Source organism: Anolis sagrei, chromosome 5, assembly GCF_037176765.1.
Source record: "Anolis sagrei isolate rAnoSag1 chromosome 5, rAnoSag1.mat, whole genome shotgun sequence".
In the NCBI taxonomy this organism is placed as follows: domain Eukaryota; kingdom Metazoa; phylum Chordata; class Lepidosauria; order Squamata; family Dactyloidae; genus Anolis; species Anolis sagrei.
Genome location: NC_090025.1, coordinates 19468179 through 19489627, shown reverse-complemented (window position 1 = coordinate 19489627; position 21449 = coordinate 19468179). Strand labels below are relative to the sequence as shown.

The window sequence follows — 21449 nt, the reverse complement described above, 5'->3', positions numbered from 1 at the left end:
GCCATTTTAAGAAGGATTCCCACTTCCCAGGGAAAAAAGAGTGATTGACCTGGAGCTATACTACTTTGGGTTTACTTTGAAAAGTCTTCTTCTCTTGATTTGCACTGCAGGCTCTACCTGGAGTGGTGCCTTTCCCCCCTTATGCCTTTCTGCTTTGGGTTTAATGCTTCCTTAAAACTGTTTCTACTTTCTACTCTAGAGGAGAGGTAACTAGGTGGTGGTAGTTTTCTGAGAATGGGGCTTTTCTTTGGCTAAGCCGAAGAAGCTAGATTGGTAGAAGGAAAATGGCTAAAACGGATCCGCCCACAAGCCTACTGTTTACCTTCTACAGAGGACTCCTGGTTTATTGATTCTATTGGCAATTCATCACTTCCCCACGTAATTTCATCATCATCTCCCTGACCCATCAGAGGCTGGTGAGGTAATCTTAAAAAAGAAAAACATGTCAGTAAATGACAAAAACGTGCTCTATTTCAACCCACAGTAAAACCAACAAAAAAGAATCTTAATAGACAAAAATGGCAAAGGTTTCAAATGACAGAAGTTACAAATTAAGCTGATATTGCTAGAATGCTTTTTTTTAAAATGTATAACACACTATATGATTTATATGTGGAATTTATTTGATATACTATCTCAAAAGTAAGAGTAATGTGTGGGTAATAAATGAAATTTGATCTCCACAGCAGGCTTCATGAAAACAAATGTTGTAAATCCAATACATCAGTTATTGGTTCTATATCATCAGGGCCATATCATATCTGCCCTTCTTCAATATAAAAAAGCAACACACATTTCCAAGAATATGAAAAGGAATAATTGCTTTTTGTACAAGGATTTCTACAGAAAGAGGCCTAAATTTAACTGTTAGCCCAAACTAATAGAGACACTTATCAAAGGAATGTATGCAGATGTTGACTAATAATGTTCTTAGTTGGTCTACTCTAGAATTAACTATTGGACTGAGGCTTCAATCCATCACACATTGGCATGCTTATGGCTTCAATGGTCTTAAAATAGATTACAATGTTCCCTAACTACTTTGTGGTTGGCTTATTGCGGACTCGCTGTTTTGCAGTTGTGGTAAGGAGGAGGAGGTTGCCACCGAGTGGATGGAGCGTCCCTACTTCGCAGATTTTCACTTATCACAGGTGGTTCTAGAACAGAACACCCGCGATAAGTGAGGGAACACTGTAATTCTGTTTTGGATTGTGGCTATGAGGGTATCTCTGAACAGCAAAGAGAACAGAGCTTCCTCATTGAACTTGGTGAATTATTGGAGTCAGTTATGAAATACTCTGGAAATGATTTGTTTCTGATAGTATTTTAATACCATGAAACTGGCCAGGTGTCTTGAATGGTCAAATAAGTAACTATGACCAAAAATGGGCAAGCCCAGTCTGGGATATCTTCTCTACCAATAGTGTCTGTATTTGGATTTCTGGGGCTTGTAAGAACCCCTTTAAAAGGGCTTGCAGTTTGCCATATTCCACTCCTAAAATGGACACAAGTTACAGCTAGCTCACTATTTATCTCACTGTTGCCATTGTCATACATGATAGTAGGAATCATGAACCTATCCAGATGTTGCTGGACTACAACTTCTAGCTTTTCTCACCATTGTTTGCGCTGAGCACTGAAGCCCAACAACATCTGGAGGTCCATATTTTGCCTATCCTGTCCTATGCTCAGAATAAGGGATGTGCCCTGAGTCACTAAATGGACACAGAAAGCCAAAGCCAGCTTTACAAATGCTTGTGTGCAGCTCCATAAATGATCTCACCTTTCAGAAGGTTTTCTGTCATTGCTATGATCTTCACAGCCATTCAGCTGAGGAGGCTAAGGGGAAAAACAGGTTAAAGAGTTTGAAATGAATGCCAAAGCATACTAGTAAAAGTGAAGGCTAAATCTGGGGTGGGTGGGAGAACAAATTTCCTTCCTTTCAATAATTGACCATTTCTAGCAAACAGAAGCAACTTGAAGACTGGCAACAGTTCAGCGCTACTTGTTTTGCTTCAGGACATATTTGTATAATTGCAGACACAGGCAAGACTGGTTTATAATTGCAGACACAGGCAAGACTGGTTTAGGATGGCAAATTCTGGGCACCACCATTAAAGAAAGATATTGACAAGCTGGAACTTCTTCAGAAGAGACAACTAAAATGATCAAAGATCTGGAAAGCATGCCCTAGCAGGAACAAGAGTTGGTATGTTTACTGGTTGTCGTAGGTTTTTTGGGCTATATGGCCATGTTCTAGAGGCATTCTCTCCTGACATTTCGCCTGCATCTATGGCAAGCATCTTCAAGTTGTGAGGTCACAACCTCTGAGGATGGTTGCCATAGATGCAGGTGAAACGTCAGGAGAGAATGCCTCTAGAACATGGTCATATAACCCCAAAAACCTACAACAACCCAGTGATTCCAGTCATGAAAGCCTTCGACAATACATTGGTATGTTTAGCTTGGAGAAAAGAAAGCCGAGAGGGGATATGATAGTCATATTTAAATATTGGAAAAGGTGTCACATTGAGTCCCTCCATTCTGCTGCTCTAGAGACTAGTAGTGGATTCAAAATGCAGGAAAAGAGATTATACTTGAATACTGGGAAGAATGTTCTAATGGTGGGAGCTATTTGACAGTGTTATGGAGTCTTTGTCACTGAAGGCTGAATGGCCACCTGCTCGGTGTGCTTCGATTATGCATTTCCACATGGTGGAATGGGGTTGGATTGGATGGCCTTTGGGGTCTCCTCCAACTCTATGATTCTATGATTTTAATTAATACTTGTCCCACTTCATGCAAATGTAGTTACTTGCTTTTTAATACCTGGTTTTTTCAAGTCAGTTAAGGTGGAAGATGGCTTTGATACAGACTTACATCACTCATCTCAAATAAGAGAAGAAATGAAAATTGGGCAGGGATAAAATGCAGATCTTTCCAAGAAGAGGACACTCCATAATAACAATGCCATGATGATAATAATCACATTTATTTTACCTCTGGGAAGTCCTCAGGCAATGAAGACCCATCACAATCAGTATCTTCTGATTTCTCTTCTGAAACTTTCCCATTTGTTTCTGTAGGAGGAAGAAATAATGCAAATGAATGAAAAGAACATCTTCCAAAGGAAAGCTGCTTTAATTTCATGTACTAAATGTATGTTATTATGGGAACATAACCAAGCACTATTTATTCTGGGTTCAAGACAATTATGTTAGTCATTGTTCATTCCTCTGCAATTATTCAAGTTATTCATGAATAGAATGTCGCACTGATTTTGGTGAGACTAAAGTACAATTTGTAGCCCACTTCTCTGTTATTTATATTCAAAGGAGATAGCCATCTAGTTAAAAACTTGTTCATAAAAATGAGACCTCTCTCAAACAAATGAGGAAACCATTATTATATCCTCACAATCAAAATGTGTATAAAGCACATATATTAATAACAGCTTCACAAGATGCTTAAATAAATCAGCTGTGAAGTAAGGAAAAGCAACTATCAAGACTCAAATGACTGTTATAATATAGGATCCAAAAGTTATGCAATTGAAGCAATGGTAGAGTTAACTGACCAAAGTCCAATGGCAAATTTATTACTTGAAGCATATTTGTCAGCAATTTCAGAGAGAAAAAACATTTCATTAATGAGTATGCAAATGAAACCAACAAGAAGGCCTCTGCATGACAGAAAACAATGGCCCAAGGGGAAAAAAATGCACTGCAGCCCTCGTAAAAATTAATGTTGCAAAACCACCTCAATTCTGAAGTAGTTTTAATTCAGTACTTTATGATGCTCCTTATTTGCATGCAGTATTTTCTTGACTGTACCTGGCAGGTGGTTCCCAGATGTGGCATTGCTACGATTCAGCAGGTTTTGGGCTTCTTCATCTACTACGTCTAAAAGGTACTGAACGACTTCATTGTGATCGTCCTCATCATAGGAATCTTCATCTTGTAGTTCCACTTAAAATAAAATGATTACAAATTACATTTGCTTCCTGATAAAAAGGAAATAGAGTACCATATTTACACACTTCAGCACAATTTAGTTTTCAGATTTTCCACTGACTGTTTGATTTGTTTAGAACAGTCTTCTTCAAGGATAGTTTCCTTGGATTTGCATTGGCTATGAACTGAGAAAGGCAGTTTCAGATTAATTTTGCCAAGTCTTTTTGAATACCAAATTAAGCAATATAAGCCAACCACTGCTTTGGCATTTTCCAATTCCTAGGAGACAGCAGGACTGCACAATTTCCAAGTTTACTCAAAAGCGGAGTTTAATTCTGAAAAAATAATAATTAGGTTTTCAGCAAGATAAGGGTCCATGTACAAACTAGTTTGGACATAATCTTTAAAAAATGGCTTCGCATTAGGAGGATAAGCCTAACCTTCCCTTGAGATGGTACATTCCTCCTTCCTACAATAGTCTAGCTTTTTGCTTCCAATTTCAATTAAGCAGATCATGTTGTGTTGTTCAAAACCAGGAAAATGTACTTTTTGACCAGAGTTCCCATAACTATTAGCCAGAATGGCCATGAGGAGATTTTAAAAGTTTGTAGGCCAGAAATTCCTGACCTGGACAAAATATGATTCATTTTCACTATGGGTAGTGAAAATCAAATGCAAACTATGGTTTGTGAAGTGTACTCTTTCACCTAACCATAATGAACAGTTTAGACCGACCAGTGGTTTCAACGTGTGGGTCCCCAGATGTTTTGGTCTTCAACTCCCATAAATTCTAACATTTGATAAACTGGCTGGTATTTCTGGGAGTTGTAGGCGAGAACACCTGGGGATCCACAGGTTGAGAATCACTGGTTTAGATATATACTTGTGTATAACACTTGAAATTTTAGTTAAAAAGTCAACTAAAAATATTGATCCACATGCATGGGTCAATGAAAATACACATCTTATCTCTTCTCAAAAAAGGAACCAACCCCTTCTCTGATCAGAGTGGGAAAAGACAAGAGTTTAGTCCAGGCATAAGCAAACCTCAGCCTTCCAGGTGTTTTTGGACTTGGAGGGCTGAAGTTTGCCCATGTCTGGTTTAGTCTGTTTGGAAGAATCTAAAAGAAGAACTAATTCCCTTTATGCTCTACACCACAGTACCATTTACATTCTTTATAAATACCTGGGCATGAAAATGAAGCACTGAAAAGACTAGAGAGGAAGGGCACTTCTTTTAGGTTTCCACTGCGATAGACTAATCTTTCACTATTCTGTTTAGGGAAGGAGATTATTCCCTTTTTTAAATATAAGAATTAAAAAGGAACCATTGCCTTCTCTAAGGAGATATTTTCTGAAAGCTTGAGCAGAATAATGGTGGTGCTGATGCTTTCCTGTCTCCATGGAATGACCATTGACTTATCCATGGATTATATTAAAATCCATAATTCTATTCCCAAAACCCTGCCCTTAGTTTATGCATGATATCAGCTTATGCACGAGTATATGGTAAGATCTTAAAAATATTCCAATATCTTCTTGGCAGCTATACTAGTTGCATGTACGTAAGTAGCCACTATACATTGGAAACTGGGTTGAGTGTATGGTGAGACAACATTTCAAACTGCCAACCTCTAAGGCTGTCCCTGCTTCTTCCTCTTAAACAACAGCCTTATTCGAAATAATTAATATGCTTCACGATTATCCCAGTAACATGATGAATATATGCACCTGCTGACTTTTCAACAGGAAGCTTCTGCTAAAAGAAGAACAGGAGGCTACCTGGGCCAAATCTAATCTAATAGCTGGACGTGATGCTACACTTGGTCATGATTTAATTTCCTGCTTTCTTTGTCTCCATGCTTTAATTCAATTTCTGGGCTATCTCTGCAATACAGAGTACTATATAATTATTAAGATTTTAATTTAATTATATAGTCATTTCAGTGAGACATACAATACAATCTGAATACGTAATACATGAGAACAACCAAGTAAAGAACGATAACGACAACGGCAACTTTTTCACTCAATATATTATTCCTGTGAATGTCAAAATCTGTATTAAAATAAAGATACGAAGTTATCACACTCAGTTTCTCTTACCTGAGTTATTACTGTACTTGGAAAAGTCAGGGATCTGACTGGTAGCATTACATAAGGACGTCTCTTGAGAAATTGTGACATGCGCTGGGCCTTTTCCCTGGTGATTATTGTTCATTTCACCATTAATCTAACAAGACCAAGAAGTTTGAATAAGTTTTCATACATAACTTAGTTATCCCAAAACTTGGGAGAAGTTTGGTTTTGGGGCTACATCTCCCAAAATTCCCCAACCAACTATGGCACAAAAACCAAGATGGTCGGGGGATTCTGGAAGTCAAAGCCCTAACTGTAATATTTCCAAGATCTTTTATTTATTAAATTGATAGCTTGCTTTTTAAAAACAAACTGACTTCAAATAATAATAAGTATTATTATCATCATCCACTTTATTTATATTCTGCTTTATCTCTCCTAGGGGTATTCAGAGCGTATTACAGTTTTACATATATAAGGCAAACAGTCAATGCCTTTTTACACAGTAAACAATTTACAAACAATACACAGAGAGAGGTAAAAGCTTTCCTCTTCCATTTCCAGTATTAGGAGGTGATGCCCAACTATGGCCATGGGGAGGTTCACTTGTTCCATTTTTCCATGCCAAGGAGCCTGTTGTCTGTAGACATCTTCAATTGTATTGCTGGCATGTCTGCATGGGGCACACTTTTACCTCCCTGCTGAGGCGGTACCTATTGATCTACTCACATTACATGCTTTCAAATTGCTAGGTAGGCAGAAGTTAGGGCTGACAGCCAGGAGCTCACCCCAACTTGCGTCTTTGAACTGCTAACCCTCCAATCAGCAGATTTCCTGCAGCTAGTGGTTTAAACCACTGCATTACTGCGGCCCCTTTGAACTGTCTTAACTGTCTCAGAATATGAAAGGGGCTATTGAGCATACAAAATACCAGATCCAACCCGTAGCATCTTCTGGGTGGATCCCAAGTTGCCAAGGTTGAAACTCCAAATGGATTACTATCAGCTGTTGACAAGTTGATGACCACCTAGCATGTAAACTCACAGGTGCACTGTTCATGTAAATGTGTCGTATATCAAGTTATTTCTTTTTAAACAGACACTTTCACTGTGGTACAACTCCTCCTGCCAAAGCTGCAAGTTTGGATCTAGACCAACTGTTCCAGTTACTTACCTTGGGTACATATGCATCATGTTCTATTTCTGATTTGCCATATGTTTCTCCAAGAAAATGACCTGAAAAACAGTTTCAGGAAGTTGGGAAAGAAGAATGTATTATTTGCCAGTTACATTATTTTTGTATATAATATTTTATTTCATACCATTCCAGAATTGCAATGAAGATCTCATTCATCAGCTCATTCGCAAGTCTTTTAATTATTATCACTTCCCCATTTTTATATCCATGCCACAGTTGGATATATTACTTTCTTCAACTACACCTTCTTCAATTCTTGAGGCAACCTAGCTACTTGCAGTGCAATATTTAATTTTTCCAAGGACTGATTTGAGTTCAATCATCAGGACATTTTTTTGAGAAATCATTTGTAGCCATAGGATGTTTGAATCTAAATCTAAAGACTCACTAAACCAATGAAATTTATACAACTGTTAGAATCAAATTCTGAATATGATAAGCTATCTTGAACAAGCAAAGATCAAGCCTAAATCATGACTGATCCAGTGTCTGACCATTTTTGGACAATGGTCAGGGCGAAAGGTAGTATATGCTTACCATTATGTTTGATTGATCTCATGCTAGGGTTATTGGGATCTTTAGTTCTTGGAAACACTGGATGACCATCTCTGAAAAAGGAAAAAGTTTGTTCAATGTATTCAGAATGTATATGATATCAAACACACACACATAGGCACACATTGGATAGACAGGTAAACTCATGTAGTTATGGTGCTGCCTTGATCACAGGTTTCTTAAAACAATAGAGGCTTAGAAATAATTTAAATAATTCTTAGTAGATAAACATTTGTGAACATTAGAATCTGATTTGGTTGTTTAGTCAAGATGAAGCCTGCTTGCCATCTTCAGCCATATTGTGGAATAAACAATGTAGGAATAATTCCTATATATTTAGTAGCATTTCTTTGTTGTTGTTGTTGTTGTTGACTGTTATCAAGTCGATGTTGATTTAAAGTGAGTTCATGAATTTTTTTTGTCATGTCAGGAGCAACTTGAGAAACTGCAAGTTGCTTCTGGTGTGAGAAAATTGGCCATCTGCAAGGACGTTGCCCAGGGGACGCCCGGATGATTTGATGTTTTCATAATCCTTTTGGGAGGCTTCTCCCATGTCCCCGCATGAGGAGCTGGAATTGATAGAGGGAGCTCATCCCCCTCTCCCCGGATTTGAACCTGTGACCTGTCGGTCTTCAATCCTGCCGGCACAGAGGTTTAACCCACTGTGCCACCTGGGGCTCCAGTTCATGAATGTGAGACTTTCAAGCCACCCTACCTGCAATAGCCCTGCTTACGTCTTGCAGCCTCAAGGTTGTGGCTACACTTTCCTCTGATGAGCTCTTGGCAGTGTACGCAGCTCTCCCATTTCTTACTTTATAGGAGGCTGAGAGAAAGCAGCTGGCTTAATGGCACCAGAGAGATTTCATGGCTCATGCAAAATTGGAAACTTTGTCTCCCAAGTTCCAGCCCAACACTTGAACTATTACACAATGCTGGGTTTCTGCAAGTTATTACCCAAATTTCCTAGAAAATACCTTGTTGCTTTCAGTATCACTGTTGGAAGGGACATCTCCAATGTTCTCTTTGCTTCCTTCAAAGTCATTCCCTGAGTGCTGAACCCATTAATATAATGGATGACATCCAAGGTATGAAGAGACCCCTCCAAGTCTGCTGCAGATTTGGGACTGATATCACAAATGTATACCACCTGATAAATACTGTCATGACCACCTGCAAGGGAGATGCCTGGAGGAAAGAAAAATTGTACATGACCATTTCATTATTTACTGTTACAAAACAGTGCATGGTCCTGCTTCCATGCAGTGGAACAGGTCTGAAATTGTGCATTACCCAGTTGTTGTTCTTTATGGCAAGTTAAGTCAATGTCAGGCAGCAGGTGTGGCATCATGGGTATTTTGGGTAGCTCCAAAACCCGTCCAAGCACCAGCCTGACCATCTTTGGAGCTGCTCGGAGGAAACTGACAGCATCTGTGTGGCTCATGTTAGTGACATCTGTATCATTAACCTATGAAAGTAAATGGCAAAAAGAAAGAAAATGAACAATCTATCTTGAGTGTGATACTGATTCAGACAAGATGACAAACATTTCCAGAAAGCAAAACAATAGCTTGCCATTAATACTATCCACTACCATTCTACCAGACCTAATGCCCTCCAGACATGCTGGACCACAGGTTCTACCATTCCACCAGACACTGAAGTTCAAAGAAGTGGCCCTTGAACCCCTAAAATGTTGTAGCAGGTGGATGAAAAAATAGATTTACAGACACTATGGGCCATAATAGTTCGAACCCCCCTAGAGATAATCAGTTCATTTATGTGAAATTATATCTCATAATTTTTCACACAATAGAGTAAGAGCCCCTTATTCACAAGGAATACACTTCAAAGCCTATAGATATCTCACCATACACAGTACCAAACCCTGTATATTGAGACTGAAGTTGACAACTTAAACATAACCCACTAAGTTAAAGTAGTCAACTGAACTCTGAAAATATAGGATTTGGTACAAAGTTAAAACAGGCATGGAAATAATGTTTTCCATGCCCAGGGTAGGGGGTGTCCCCCACTTTCTCACCTGTTGCTGATCTACTCCCAACTTCGCTCTTGTTGCTTCCTCAGATACTTGTACATGTATCTGAAAACAGGAAGTCAACTTCTGGCCCAAGAATACCAAAGAGTCATGCAGAAGGACTAAGCCCACAAATACCTCTGGGAGTGGAGACTGTGTGTAAATGACACTACAGAAAATGAATTTGTGGATAAGAGGGGGGGGGGGTCTTACTCTATAGTTAAGGCAGCTTATGAGAAGCAACATAATGTATTACACTAAACCAAATTCAAAACAAGAATGCAGCAGGCACCTTCTGAACCCTTTTGACTTTCTGCAACATGAAAAAGCCAAGCAAGATTTGAGTGCTACCTCACCTTGATCAGGCGGTCTCCAGGTCGTAATCTCCCATCACTTTTGGCAGGGTCTTGAAGGACATCATGAATGAAACAGCCAATACTGTCACTGCCTTTGGTCACTGTGAAACCAAGGCTGCCCTTTTCGGACTTAGTCAGGATAACATGGAGCTCCACCTCCTGCAGGGAAAACGAGACATTTAACAACAGGACCAGCAAACACAACTGCACTCTCCACTTTTCAGGCAGTGAAAAGCAGAGTTCAAACAGCATGAAGCAGGAGACCATTTGGAATATGCTTCTCATATGTTTTCAAGCAAGCTGAACACAGATGTACTAAAATATTTCCATTAAAAACTACAACATTTTCATTCATGCAGAAGAAGTGAAAGCATTCTAGATGTTGAAAGCACTGTGAGATAGTCAATTCCTCAAACGTATTCTCTGGAAGTAAAATCTGAGGTGGTGTAAATCACACTAGCTATTCCCTAAACCTGTCACAAGAAACTCATGCTTGCAAACTCATCTTCTTGAATGCTGTCAAATTACCTTCACCTCTTCCTTCAAACCCATTCGTACTCACAGCTTCTTCTCACCTCTACTGCGAGCCAAATGCTTTTCTACTCTAGCCTCCCTCCCTTCAAACTTTGCTTTTCAACTGACAAACTATTTGACATGTGCAAATGAGAAAGTACAGTTCTACATAAAACCATTTCAAAAATGATCAATATAAAAATATTTCCTGGCTTGCAGTTACTCTAAAACTGTAAGATGTGCAAGTTATGCTAATTTGTTTCTTTGAGATGTTCCTCATCCATCTAGATCTATTTTGGGGGAAGGTGCATATTTTAACCATGGAGTAAATTCTTGCAAGATAGGGCTGGGGAAAAAAGAAATTGATAAACTGGAAAGCTTCTCTCAGTAACTGTTAATAACTTCATGCTTAGATGGACTAGTGACCATATTCAGTGTAAGTCAGCTTGATAAATTAGTATGAAAAGAAATCAATCATCTTCTACCTACATAATCTGTCTATCATCTCTTTTCTATGAAAATTAACTGAGACATAACACAAAATCCTGCAGTGAACAGCAGCTAAATAATTTCTGTGATGTGATGAATTTGTGGAGCTTCAGAAACACACACAAACATGCCCTCTACTGAAATCAAGAAGAAACATGGAAAATTACTGGTTCATATTCATCCACATGTTTTTCAAGCTGGTTAAAAAGTGATGCCAGGCCTCTCTGTGGTGCTGGGAGCTCAGAGACAGAACAACTGTATTTCTCCTCCGTTGAACCAGATGTGATAGTTCTGCAGTTTGCAATTGGTGGCAAATCCATCAGCAGGAGAGAAGGAGGATTACTAATGGAGCAAAAAAGAAGAAAGCTGAGGTTAGCTCCAAAGAGTCCAAAGACAGATTTGGGGAATAATGTAAGACTCCCATATTCATTGGATAGTGTGTGTATGTATGCATGTATGTATGTATGTATGTATGTATGTATGTATGTATGTATTGCATTCGCATGCTGCCTCTCTCCCGGAGTGGTCCCTATATTTGACAAAATATATCCTCTCTAGGCATTTTCTAGATCAAGCAGCATAACCCTTTAGTATTCTTGGAGCACATGGAGGTACACTTTATAACCTTTTGGACTACAGCCCCCAGAATTAGAATAATAGAATCATAGAACTGGAAGAGACCTTGTGGGCTATCCAGTCCAATCTCTTGCCAAAAAGCAGGAAAATCGCATTCAAAGCACCCCTGACAGATGACCATCCAGCCTCTGTTTAAAAGCCTCCTAAGAAGGAGTCTCCACCACAATCCAGGGTAGAGAGTTCCACTGCTGAACAGCTATCACAGTTAGGAAGTTCTGGTGGTTCAGGTGGAATCTCTTTTTCTGTAGTTTGAAGCCATTATTCTGCATGCTTGACTTCCCACAACCTTTTATTATTTATTTATTATTTCCAGTATTTATACTGCACCCTCCTCACCCCAAAGGGGACTCAGGGTGGATCACAATGCACACATACATAACAAACATTCAGTGCTGGTTTTGGACATTCAACACAGGTATTTTGGCATTTCCAACTTATGCCTGGAGCTTATGCTGAAGTCCGGTCACTGGGGGTGGTGTTGTTTCATACACTATGATGCCGAGTCATTTTGATTGTATTTCCTCCTTGTTCTTTGATTGCTGGCATTTTTATGGGGTCATAAAATATCTCCCCACTTTAAGCAGTACCTAATTTCTCTACTCACAGCTCAGCTGTTTTCGAACTGCTTAGGTGAACAATAAGCTAGGATATTCAATCTGACTCAGGCTTCGAACTTGCCACTTTCTGGTTGGCAGTGATCTACTGCTGCTGGCAATTAACCAGCTGTGCTGCAACCCATGTTAAAGGTCTTAGGGAAACCCAGCAAAGATCATATAAATTAGAAAACGTAGTAAAATGTGCCAAGAAAACATGCCTGTTCTCCATTTCTGGTTTCCCAGGTGGCTCATGAGAAGAATGATATAATGTGCGAAGGGCTTCATCCTGGTTGCAAGATATTTCGTAAGGGCTATGTGCTTGAGCGGCTGGTTTGATTGGAGTTTGGTACAAAGCGGAGCTCCATTTCTCGCTTGCTATGTCGGTTGTGTTTGCCAGAAGCTCTTCCCCTCCACTCCCGCTGCTGTCACTGTAGCTGTCTCTCCGGGAGAGGGACTTGTTCTGCTTTTTGTTTTTATCTGTGGCTTCATTATCATCAGAGCTCTCATCGTGATCTCCATGAGATGACTGAGCATTTCCTTTGCAGATGTCAGGGAAAATCTGAGATGGGGAATGGATGGGGGTCTGGAAATGAAAGAAATCAAAATAATATTTCTCCCAACAGATCAATGAAACTTTATTTTCATCATTCTAGTTCTATATTACAGACTGAGTATCCTTTATTCAAAAAGGCACAAGATTAGAAGTATTTTGGTTTTTAAAATTTATTTTGGATTTTTTTTGTCATGTCAGGAGCAACTTGAGAAACTGCAAGTCACTTCTGGTGTGAGAGAATTGGCCGTCTGCAAGGACGTTGCCCAGGGGACGCCCGGATGTTTTGATGTTTTTATAATCCTTGTGGGAGGCTTCTCTCATGTCCCCGCATGAGGAGCTGGAGTTGATAGAGGGAGCTCGTCCGCCTCTCCCCGGATTTAAACCTGCGACCTGTCGGTCTTCACTCCTGCCGACACAGGGTTTAACTCACTGTGCCACCGGGGACTCCGGAATACCTTATATGTATATACATACATAATGAGGTAACTTGGAGATGAGAACGCAAGTCCAAGCATGAAATTCATTTGTTTTATATATATGTATACCTCATACATGTAGCCTGAAGGTAATTTTATACAACATTTTAAGGAATTGTGTGCATGAGACAAAGTTTATGTATACTGATTCAACAGAAAGCAGAAGTGTCACTATTTCAGTCACCTATGTAGACAGTTTTGGATTTTGGAATATTTTTGATTTCAATATAAAGGATGCTCAATCTGTATTTACTAAAGGGATATTTTTGACTTTGCAGATGTTGTCACACATAATGCAACCACAAACATATGCATTTTTATAATTTTGGAATGAGAAATAGGATTGTATCAAGTATATATTTTGCTCCAACAAGGTTTTAAAAACCTGACAATCTTTTTTAAAAAACATAGTATTAGGAAGAAGGTTTCCTACAAACCTTGCTATAATTCTTACCAATAAAGAAGGGTCAATTTCTGGTAATATTCCAGGGAGTGGTCTGCAGAGGAGAAGAGTGACTTCTGGAGATGTTCCCCTGAGAGCAGAGATGACTTCCTGTAAAAGTCAAGAGATTGAAAACAATGACTTCACGGAGCCATAAAGCTAGAAGGGCTTCTATGGGCCATCAATTCCAACTCTCTGCCCAGTGTGGGATCTTCAGCTACTGCAACCTAAATACACAGAGAGATGCTTACCTGCTGGGATAGTCCTTTTAAGGAAGAACCATTGACTTTCAAGATGACATCTCCAACCTCGATCTGTCCACTTTCTGCTGCAGGTTGCCCTGGGAAGAGCTTTTTGACTCTGACTATGCTGGAACCTGGCTGCTCAGGAGAAACACTGTCTTCACGGCAGAAACTGAAACCCAGTCCTGAGCTGTTCTTCACGAGCTTCACCTCGAACGTGTTTTCTGCAAAAGAAGCATTCAAATTTACATCAACATGAACCATATACAGGTGATGTGCTCTAAATGGGTTGTAAACCACCTCGAGCCATGAGGAGGAGTGGGTAACAAATAACAACAACAACAACAATGTTTAAAGCCGTTCATGATAGGAGCCAGAGGTTTCCACATCAGGGAGCCAGCCAATCTATTTGAAGGATCCCCAATATACATATGCACAAACACATTACTCATAATTTAATTTCTACAATGTATTAATTTCTACATCTTCTACAGAAATTTTGGGGGAAAAGACAAGGAGCTGCAAGAGCTTAGAGATAAGCTTTCACCTAGATGGGGAGTGGAAAGCATTGCTAATAAGTTCACATGTATGAAACGGTCACATGAGAAAAATCAAACTGATAAACTTCATTTGGAGTGACAACTAGAAAGGACGCTTTTTCAAAACAAAATGGAGATCAAAAAGTGAAAAGGGAGTAACAAGAAGTAATGCACATTTAAAAGAAGAAACTGGTAAGCAACCAAAACATAATTATGAACAAATACAGAGAAGTGCACGTGACTCTACGGAAAGGCTTTAACAAATGTCATGTTGAGCCTCAAACTAAAGTATTAGTAGCATCTGGGGTTTGTTTCCAGGATTTCCTTGGATACGACAGTCCAGGGATGCTCAAATCCCATTATAAAAAGTGAAGTAGTAAATTGGTGTCCCTTACAGAGAATATATATAAAAATCAAGGTATGCTTTTGGGCCATCTATCTATCTATCTTGTGGGTAGTTGGATCAGTGCACATAAACAATTGTACTGTATTTCTTCTAATCAAGCACATTTTGCATTCTGACAGGTTCTTACCATCAGTGACAAAGCTGTACTCTCTGGCACTTAATGTCTTCTTGACAGGTCTCTCTGGGGTTCCTCCATGGCTGGTTGGGTTCGGAGGTGTGCACTGAGGTGTAACTGGAGAATGGACTCTGGCTGCTGCGTGCTGCCCCTTTTCTAACACCAAATGAACTTCCTGCAGAAATGACAGTGAATTCATTAGCATGAAATCATAAGGCTGTAAGCCATGAAGACAAAGAAATGGTCAATAAATAGGACTGAACAGTCATATGGAACCACCCTAGAAGGACGTTCATGTGTTTGAGCCCCATTCTGTCTAGGAAGTCCCTATTCCATCCAGAGCAGCCAAAACAGGCAGAAAGGGGAATCCAAATTCCCTAGGAGGTCCAACAGATTGGTTCTAGACAGAAGTTACTGCATGGGTATTCACATGTGAGATGACAACAGCAACATCACCATCTAGCTTTCTAAAAGCCATGCATGGGCTTACCAGCAGCAACTACTTTTGCCTATTCGGGAAAGCAGCCATTAATGGAGCAAGCATACAGTTGAAGCCCCATCGGGAATGCTGACAATAAATGGTCCCTCTTCTTCAAGAGACTTCTTAGGGCTTAAGTAAATAATATGAAATATTTCCTCAAAGAAAGGAAGACCAGCTATTATCTCCTACCTGGCCAGTATTCCTCAGGATTTCCACAGCTTCTTTATGAGTGGCGCCTTCCAAAGTAATTCCATTGACAGAGAGTACGCGGTCACCTAGGAATCAACAATGAATTGTTAGAAGAAGAAAAGGAAAGATGCATACAGAGGATTGGTATAATACACCTAAAGTGTCTGCAGTTGGGCAATCAACTGCCAACATTAAAAGTAAGCCTTCAGTCCATTTGGCTTCTGAAGTGGAATGGGGATGCCCTTTTGTCATTGGCCTTAGTCAGCAAAATATCTTGGTCCTAAGGGTTCTCAAAAGCTAAGCATTTAAGTGTTAATCTTTTCAGCATTTTGGATATTCTAGAATCTACAAGATTCTACAAAATTCTGTAATGCTTAAGCATTATACATACCTTTTTGAATCCTGCCGTCAGCTTCAGCAGCTCCTTTTGGAATAATAGCTTTGACATAAAGACCTCCATGTCTCACATTGGTGTTCACGCCACCCTATAGATTAATATATCAAACACAAGCATTTAAACACTGTGGGATCTCTAGAGTGCCAAAATAAAAAGGCAATCCCTTAACACTCATGCAAGCTATCAGCAAGTTCAAGCAACAGACAAAAATGAAACTTGTGGCATTGCAGAACAATTCATTTCAAGCCCTGTGTAACCAAGGCAAGAGTACGGATGCAAACATAAACTTCCAAAGTTGCAGGTTTGAGGGGAAAAAAACAATAAAAATGTAACAAAAGCATAAGCCTCTGCCTGTTTCAAACCATCATGCATCTGAAGCCATTCAGAAACAAGTTAAAAACAAAGAGGGATGCTGGCATGCATTTCTTCCTCTTGAATAATGGAAAGCCAAGTGGATAAATCAGAATCTTTAAGAGGTGGCTTTCGGTGCGTCCAGACTGATTGAAAAGTTCCAGATTTTGTTCTTGTTCTTTCCAATTTTATAATAAGTTAAAAAATAATCAAGTGGGTACTTAGTATACAAACTCACTGATTGTATAAGGAGTGGACAAGAAATATTCTGAGATAAATAAAACCCATATGGATTTCCAAAATCAAACCAGAAAGAACACAAACTAAAAGTGGGATCTTTTAAATCAGTCTGGGTGCATTCTTCTCTTCATTTCTGAAAATCTAATTAAGTGTGCCACCACTTTTTTCTGGCAGGGTCCTTGGACTGTTAAATATGGGAGGCAACCCTTTTGTATGCAGGCTTAATCTGGTGTTAGAAGGGTCACAATTCCATACAATTTTCAAATCCCAATGGTTCAGGATGAACCCCTGACTGTTATCTCAATTCAGTGCATAGGGATAACTGAGTTCCTGAAGATTCAAATATATGAGCTGTTTTGAAGTTCCTTCTCTTATCTCCCGCATAAGGAAAGGGAAATCTTTATCCAAGGGACTTAAAGATATCAGGGGATACAGGGGTACTTAATACTCTTAAAATTCTCATACTCTGTTTCCCCCAATACAAATAAGTTTTCAATTTACTGCCTTCAAATATGGCATTCAAAACAAAATTTCAGCAGATGTGGCTTTTCCTACAATGACATACCTAATGGCTTTGTTGTTCTTTTTTCTTGCAAAATATTGTAAAAAAATACCGTCAGGGACATCTAGGCAGGTTAAAACAAACCGTGGTCCTTGGACAGTATTTTTGCTCAAAGCCAAGAAGAATCAGGAGTAGACCTGGAAATTTCCTGAACAGAAACCTAATATTTATCTTAAGAGTTCCCTTCCTATGTTTGTTTGTTTTTGCTTTAGACTCACAATCTAATCTAACACTGGGTGGAAGAAAAAGACCTGATGTATCCAGTAAGGTCACTTCCAGGCAGCTAGGTATAGCAGCCTTCCCTCAATCTAGTTCCCTGTAGATGTGTTGGACTATAAATTTAATAAACTATAAATAAAGTTCCTATAAATCTTAGTCAGGATGACAGAGGATTGTGAGAGCTAGACTGCAGCCCATCTCAACTAGAGAAGTTTGTTGTGCATGACTGAAGAAGAGCTTTTGGCATTGTGTTAGCAGAATGCCCTTTAAGATTCAGGATGGAAATACCAATCGGCATATGTAAAATGAAGCGTAGCTACAAAGCGTGCTGTAGGGAAGTAGAGCATTTGTTTTCTATGACCTACTTTTCACTGCAAACCATTTCAGTTTTAAAAGGATGAAACTTTTGATAACCTGAACAAATCCCTCAAGGAAGATCCAGAGTCTCCCTTTCTTGAATGACTTTCCAACATTCAGAGATGCAATCCCTCAGTTTAATCTTTGTGTTATGAACCAAAGATTGATGTAAACAAGCAATAAAAGGGAAAAACAGCAACAAAGCAAAAAAAGGCATCACATTCCCATTCCTGAAGTTTGTCTTTAAAGAGGCACTGTCAAGTTGTTACATGACATAAAAGATCTGGGCATGTTTAGTTTGTAGAAGAGAAGACTGAAAGGAAACATGATAGCTATGTATACATATGTGAGGGGAAGTCACAGGGAGGAGGGTGCAAGCTTGTTTTCTGCTGCCCTGGAGACTACGACGTGGAGCAATGGCTTCAAACTACAGGAAAGGAGATTCCACCTGAACATCAGAAAGAACTTTCTGACCATGAAAGCTGTTCAGCAGTGGAACTCTCTGCCCCAAAGTGTAGTGAAAGCTCCTTCTATGGAGGCTTTTAAACAGAAGCTGGATGGTCAGCTGTTGGGGGTGCTTTGAATGCAATTGTCCTGCTTCTTGGCAGGGGGTTGGACTGGATGGCCCACGAGGTATCTTCCAACTCCCTGATTCTATGATTCTGTCTTATACAGCTTGTTAGATTTTTCCAAAACTGGAAGTACATGAAAATAATTGGGCTTAGGGTTGCCAGGCTTTCAACTCATAAATGCTACATGTAAGTTTCAGAAAGCAAAGAGTAGATACATGTGTCAATTCTTCTACTCCATTCCTCTTCCAACTATCTTTACACTACTTCAATTCCCACTTCCTACAAGAGTTGAAACTAAAAAGATTGGGATGAGTCAAGAGATGGGAGAGGAATGGAAATAGAGAAAACATTGCTGCATCTTCTATCTTCTTGGCATTCAGAGCAATAGCAGCAGTCTATGGTTGAAACATAGTCATTAAATTAAATTACGGTATGTATGAGCAAAAATATTTGGTAGCATTCTGCTTTGTAAGCAGCAGAGGGAGCTCAGTGGATGTATCACAAAAGTATATTGACTATTTTAGCATAAACCAACAACAAAACTATTGTTGACCTTAACAGGGAATTCACTGATACAGTACTTTCAGAGAATTTGATATGGATCATAAGTCTTCCTTATGACTTCTCCTAGCTGATCCTACAATTTCAATGGATACTAGCTTTGGTTTCTTTAATTGTGCCTTATTCATTATATTTGTTCTGTGTCTTCACCTCTAGTTCTATCTCCTAATGTCTTTTGTAAGCAAATTAGTGGTTTGTTTTTGTTTTGCTATATATTTTCACTTTATTTACCATTCTATAGAAATGTTTTTTTCCCCTTCTTTTTATGGGAAGGAAAAAATATTTTGTATTTTGTATTTTCTGGGGGAAAACACTTCACGTACTTTAGATTTTTCCCCTAGTATACTCCTCACACTGTCCTATTGGAAGCTTCGATCAGCCTAGCATTATCTGAAGGTATCTGAAGGTGAGGGAGGCAAAAGATAGAGCAATAGATCCACTGGCATAAGGCATCATGATCAAACATTAACAGCTGTTCACTGGCATGAAAGAGTTAATGTGTAACAGACCTGGTAGTAAATGCTTCTTTTAGAAAACAGTTTATACTGTTCTCTTAGGAGAATGGGAGATGGATCACATCTGCACACTTCAGTTCCTAAATTAAAGGACTAGAATGCTTTAATCTGCTATAGACTGTGGTACAGAAGGGGTGTCTACCTTATTTTCATTGAGGGTCACATCAGCCTTATGGTTGGCTTCAAAGGGATGGTCAATCCATGGATGGAGAATTTGTGGACACAGAGGGCCAATCACATCTTTTTTACATAGTGATCCGTGTTCTAGTTTTTACCCAAATTGGGTCCTCGGGTGTTATTGAACAACTACCATCATATCTGATTATTTGTCATGAGGATTGGGGATAATGGAAATGTCAACCCAACAGCACTTGTGGCTCTGAGGTTGAAGAAAGGTTAAAGGATGTTTTAAAGGCAGACATTATACTCACAAGCCTTGTATATAAATTCAAACGCCACTCTTCCACTAAACAGAATAAACTGCAGCCTTTCCAGATGTTACTATATCACAACTCTCATCAGATCTAGCCATGAGGTCTAATGATGAGAAATACAGGAGTTGTAGTCCAGCATATGAAGGGCCACATAAAATGATCTGATGGGAGTTGTGATATAATAACATCTGGAAATGCTGCAGTTTATTCTGTTCAGTTGGAAGAGTGAGGTTTGCATTTATATACAAGGCTTGTGAGTATGATGTCTGCCTTTAAAACATCCTTTAACCTTTTCTCAACTTCAGAGCCCCAAGTGTTGGGTTGACATTCAGCCTGTGAGTTTGACATGTGTGATGTACGGCTTACCTTACAGCAGTAATGTGCCAGCTTTCAGTATCAAATTAATTCTTTGAGTTACCCTGAATTGTGGCTTGTATTAGTTCAAAACAAGCAGCCAGTTGGACATTGGCATAAGGAAGCTGGGCATGGAGTATATGTATTTGTAAGAGTTGGGCCTGGCAACTGTTGCACTTCCTAGAAAAAAAAGGTCCTGGATACCTTCTCACACAGTGTCAGGAAACATAATTTCTGTTACCATAAGCATTCCAATTTATGTATAATGGTCTATGGTATGTAGAACGTTCTTGATGTGTGGGACAGCCCTACACAACACACATTTACAAGTATGTAACTTCAAGGGTGTTTGCAGCCTTGAGGGCTGTTGAAAGAAGTTAAAGATTAGCAGCCTGCAACTACTTGACAGTTCCTCTTTAAGGTCCACTGCTTCCCTGTAAACTAGACATTTTTAACAGGTCGCTTGGAGTGGAGAAAATGAGAAAACATCTAAAAACCTTGTCAAACAGTACCGTGACACTTATTCCCAAGCCGTTATCATTTTTGACCAGTTCGACTTCAAAGATATCTCCGGGTTTAAGAGGAGGTGTAGAAAACTTTTTAGAATGCATTGAGTTGGCCAAATTCAGGAAGGAAGGCTCCTTTATAAAATAAAAAAACACAAAGAAATAAATTGGGGTGGGGCCAAGATAAAAAGAAGGACAGGCTGTTAAAGGTAGCAATTTCTTATAAGGACAGTACATTTGTCCCTCCACATTTGCGGTTTCGACTTTTGTGGATTTGGTTATTCACAGATTTGATTAAAACTGTTCTCTCTAGAAATCTTTAGGTCCTTCAGTATGGTTCTATAGTCACCTTCCTCCAGTCATGTTGGAGGACCTAGAGCTTTCTAGAGCAGTGGTTCTCAACCTGTGGGGTCCCCAGATGTTTTGGCCTTCAACTCCCAGAAATCCTAACAGCTAGTAAACTGGCTGGGATTTCTGGTAGTTGTAGGCCAAAACACCTGGAGATCCACAGGCTGAGAACCACTGCTTA

General features: G+C 39.4%; 1 protein-coding gene across 5 annotated transcripts in view; it reads right to left on the bottom strand.

Annotated features, from left to right (window-relative positions):
* Positions 1 to 21449, bottom strand: part of PTPN13 (protein tyrosine phosphatase non-receptor type 13) — a 154353-nt gene that overhangs the window by 10244 nt on the left and 122660 nt on the right. For 3 of the 5 annotated variants that reach the window (XM_060779275.2, XM_067468583.1, XM_060779278.2), the window contains 18 exons: positions 20912 to 21055; positions 16244 to 16337; positions 15853 to 15938; positions 15195 to 15357; positions 14132 to 14346; positions 13893 to 13991; positions 12628 to 12992; positions 11345 to 11519; positions 10176 to 10334; positions 9075 to 9249; positions 8759 to 8969; positions 7767 to 7837; positions 7206 to 7267; positions 6060 to 6186; positions 3834 to 3968; positions 3001 to 3080; positions 1784 to 1839; positions 323 to 426 (listed from right to left, as the gene is read on the bottom strand). In XM_060779275.2, the coding sequence (XP_060635258.2) occupies positions 323 to 426; positions 1784 to 1839; positions 3001 to 3080; positions 3834 to 3968; positions 6060 to 6186; positions 7206 to 7267; positions 7767 to 7837; positions 8759 to 8969; positions 9075 to 9249; positions 10176 to 10334; positions 11345 to 11519; positions 12628 to 12992; positions 13893 to 13991; positions 14132 to 14346; positions 15195 to 15357; positions 15853 to 15938; positions 16244 to 16337; positions 20912 to 21055 (2521 nt within the window). The remainder of the gene's footprint in view (positions 1 to 322; positions 427 to 1783; positions 1840 to 3000; positions 3081 to 3833; positions 3969 to 6059; positions 6187 to 7205; positions 7268 to 7766; positions 7838 to 8758; positions 8970 to 9074; positions 9250 to 10175; positions 10335 to 11344; positions 11520 to 12627; positions 12993 to 13892; positions 13992 to 14131; positions 14347 to 15194; positions 15358 to 15852; positions 15939 to 16243; positions 16338 to 20911; positions 21056 to 21449) is intronic. The other 2 variants (XM_067468582.1, XM_067468584.1) reach the window with 2 other exon arrangements.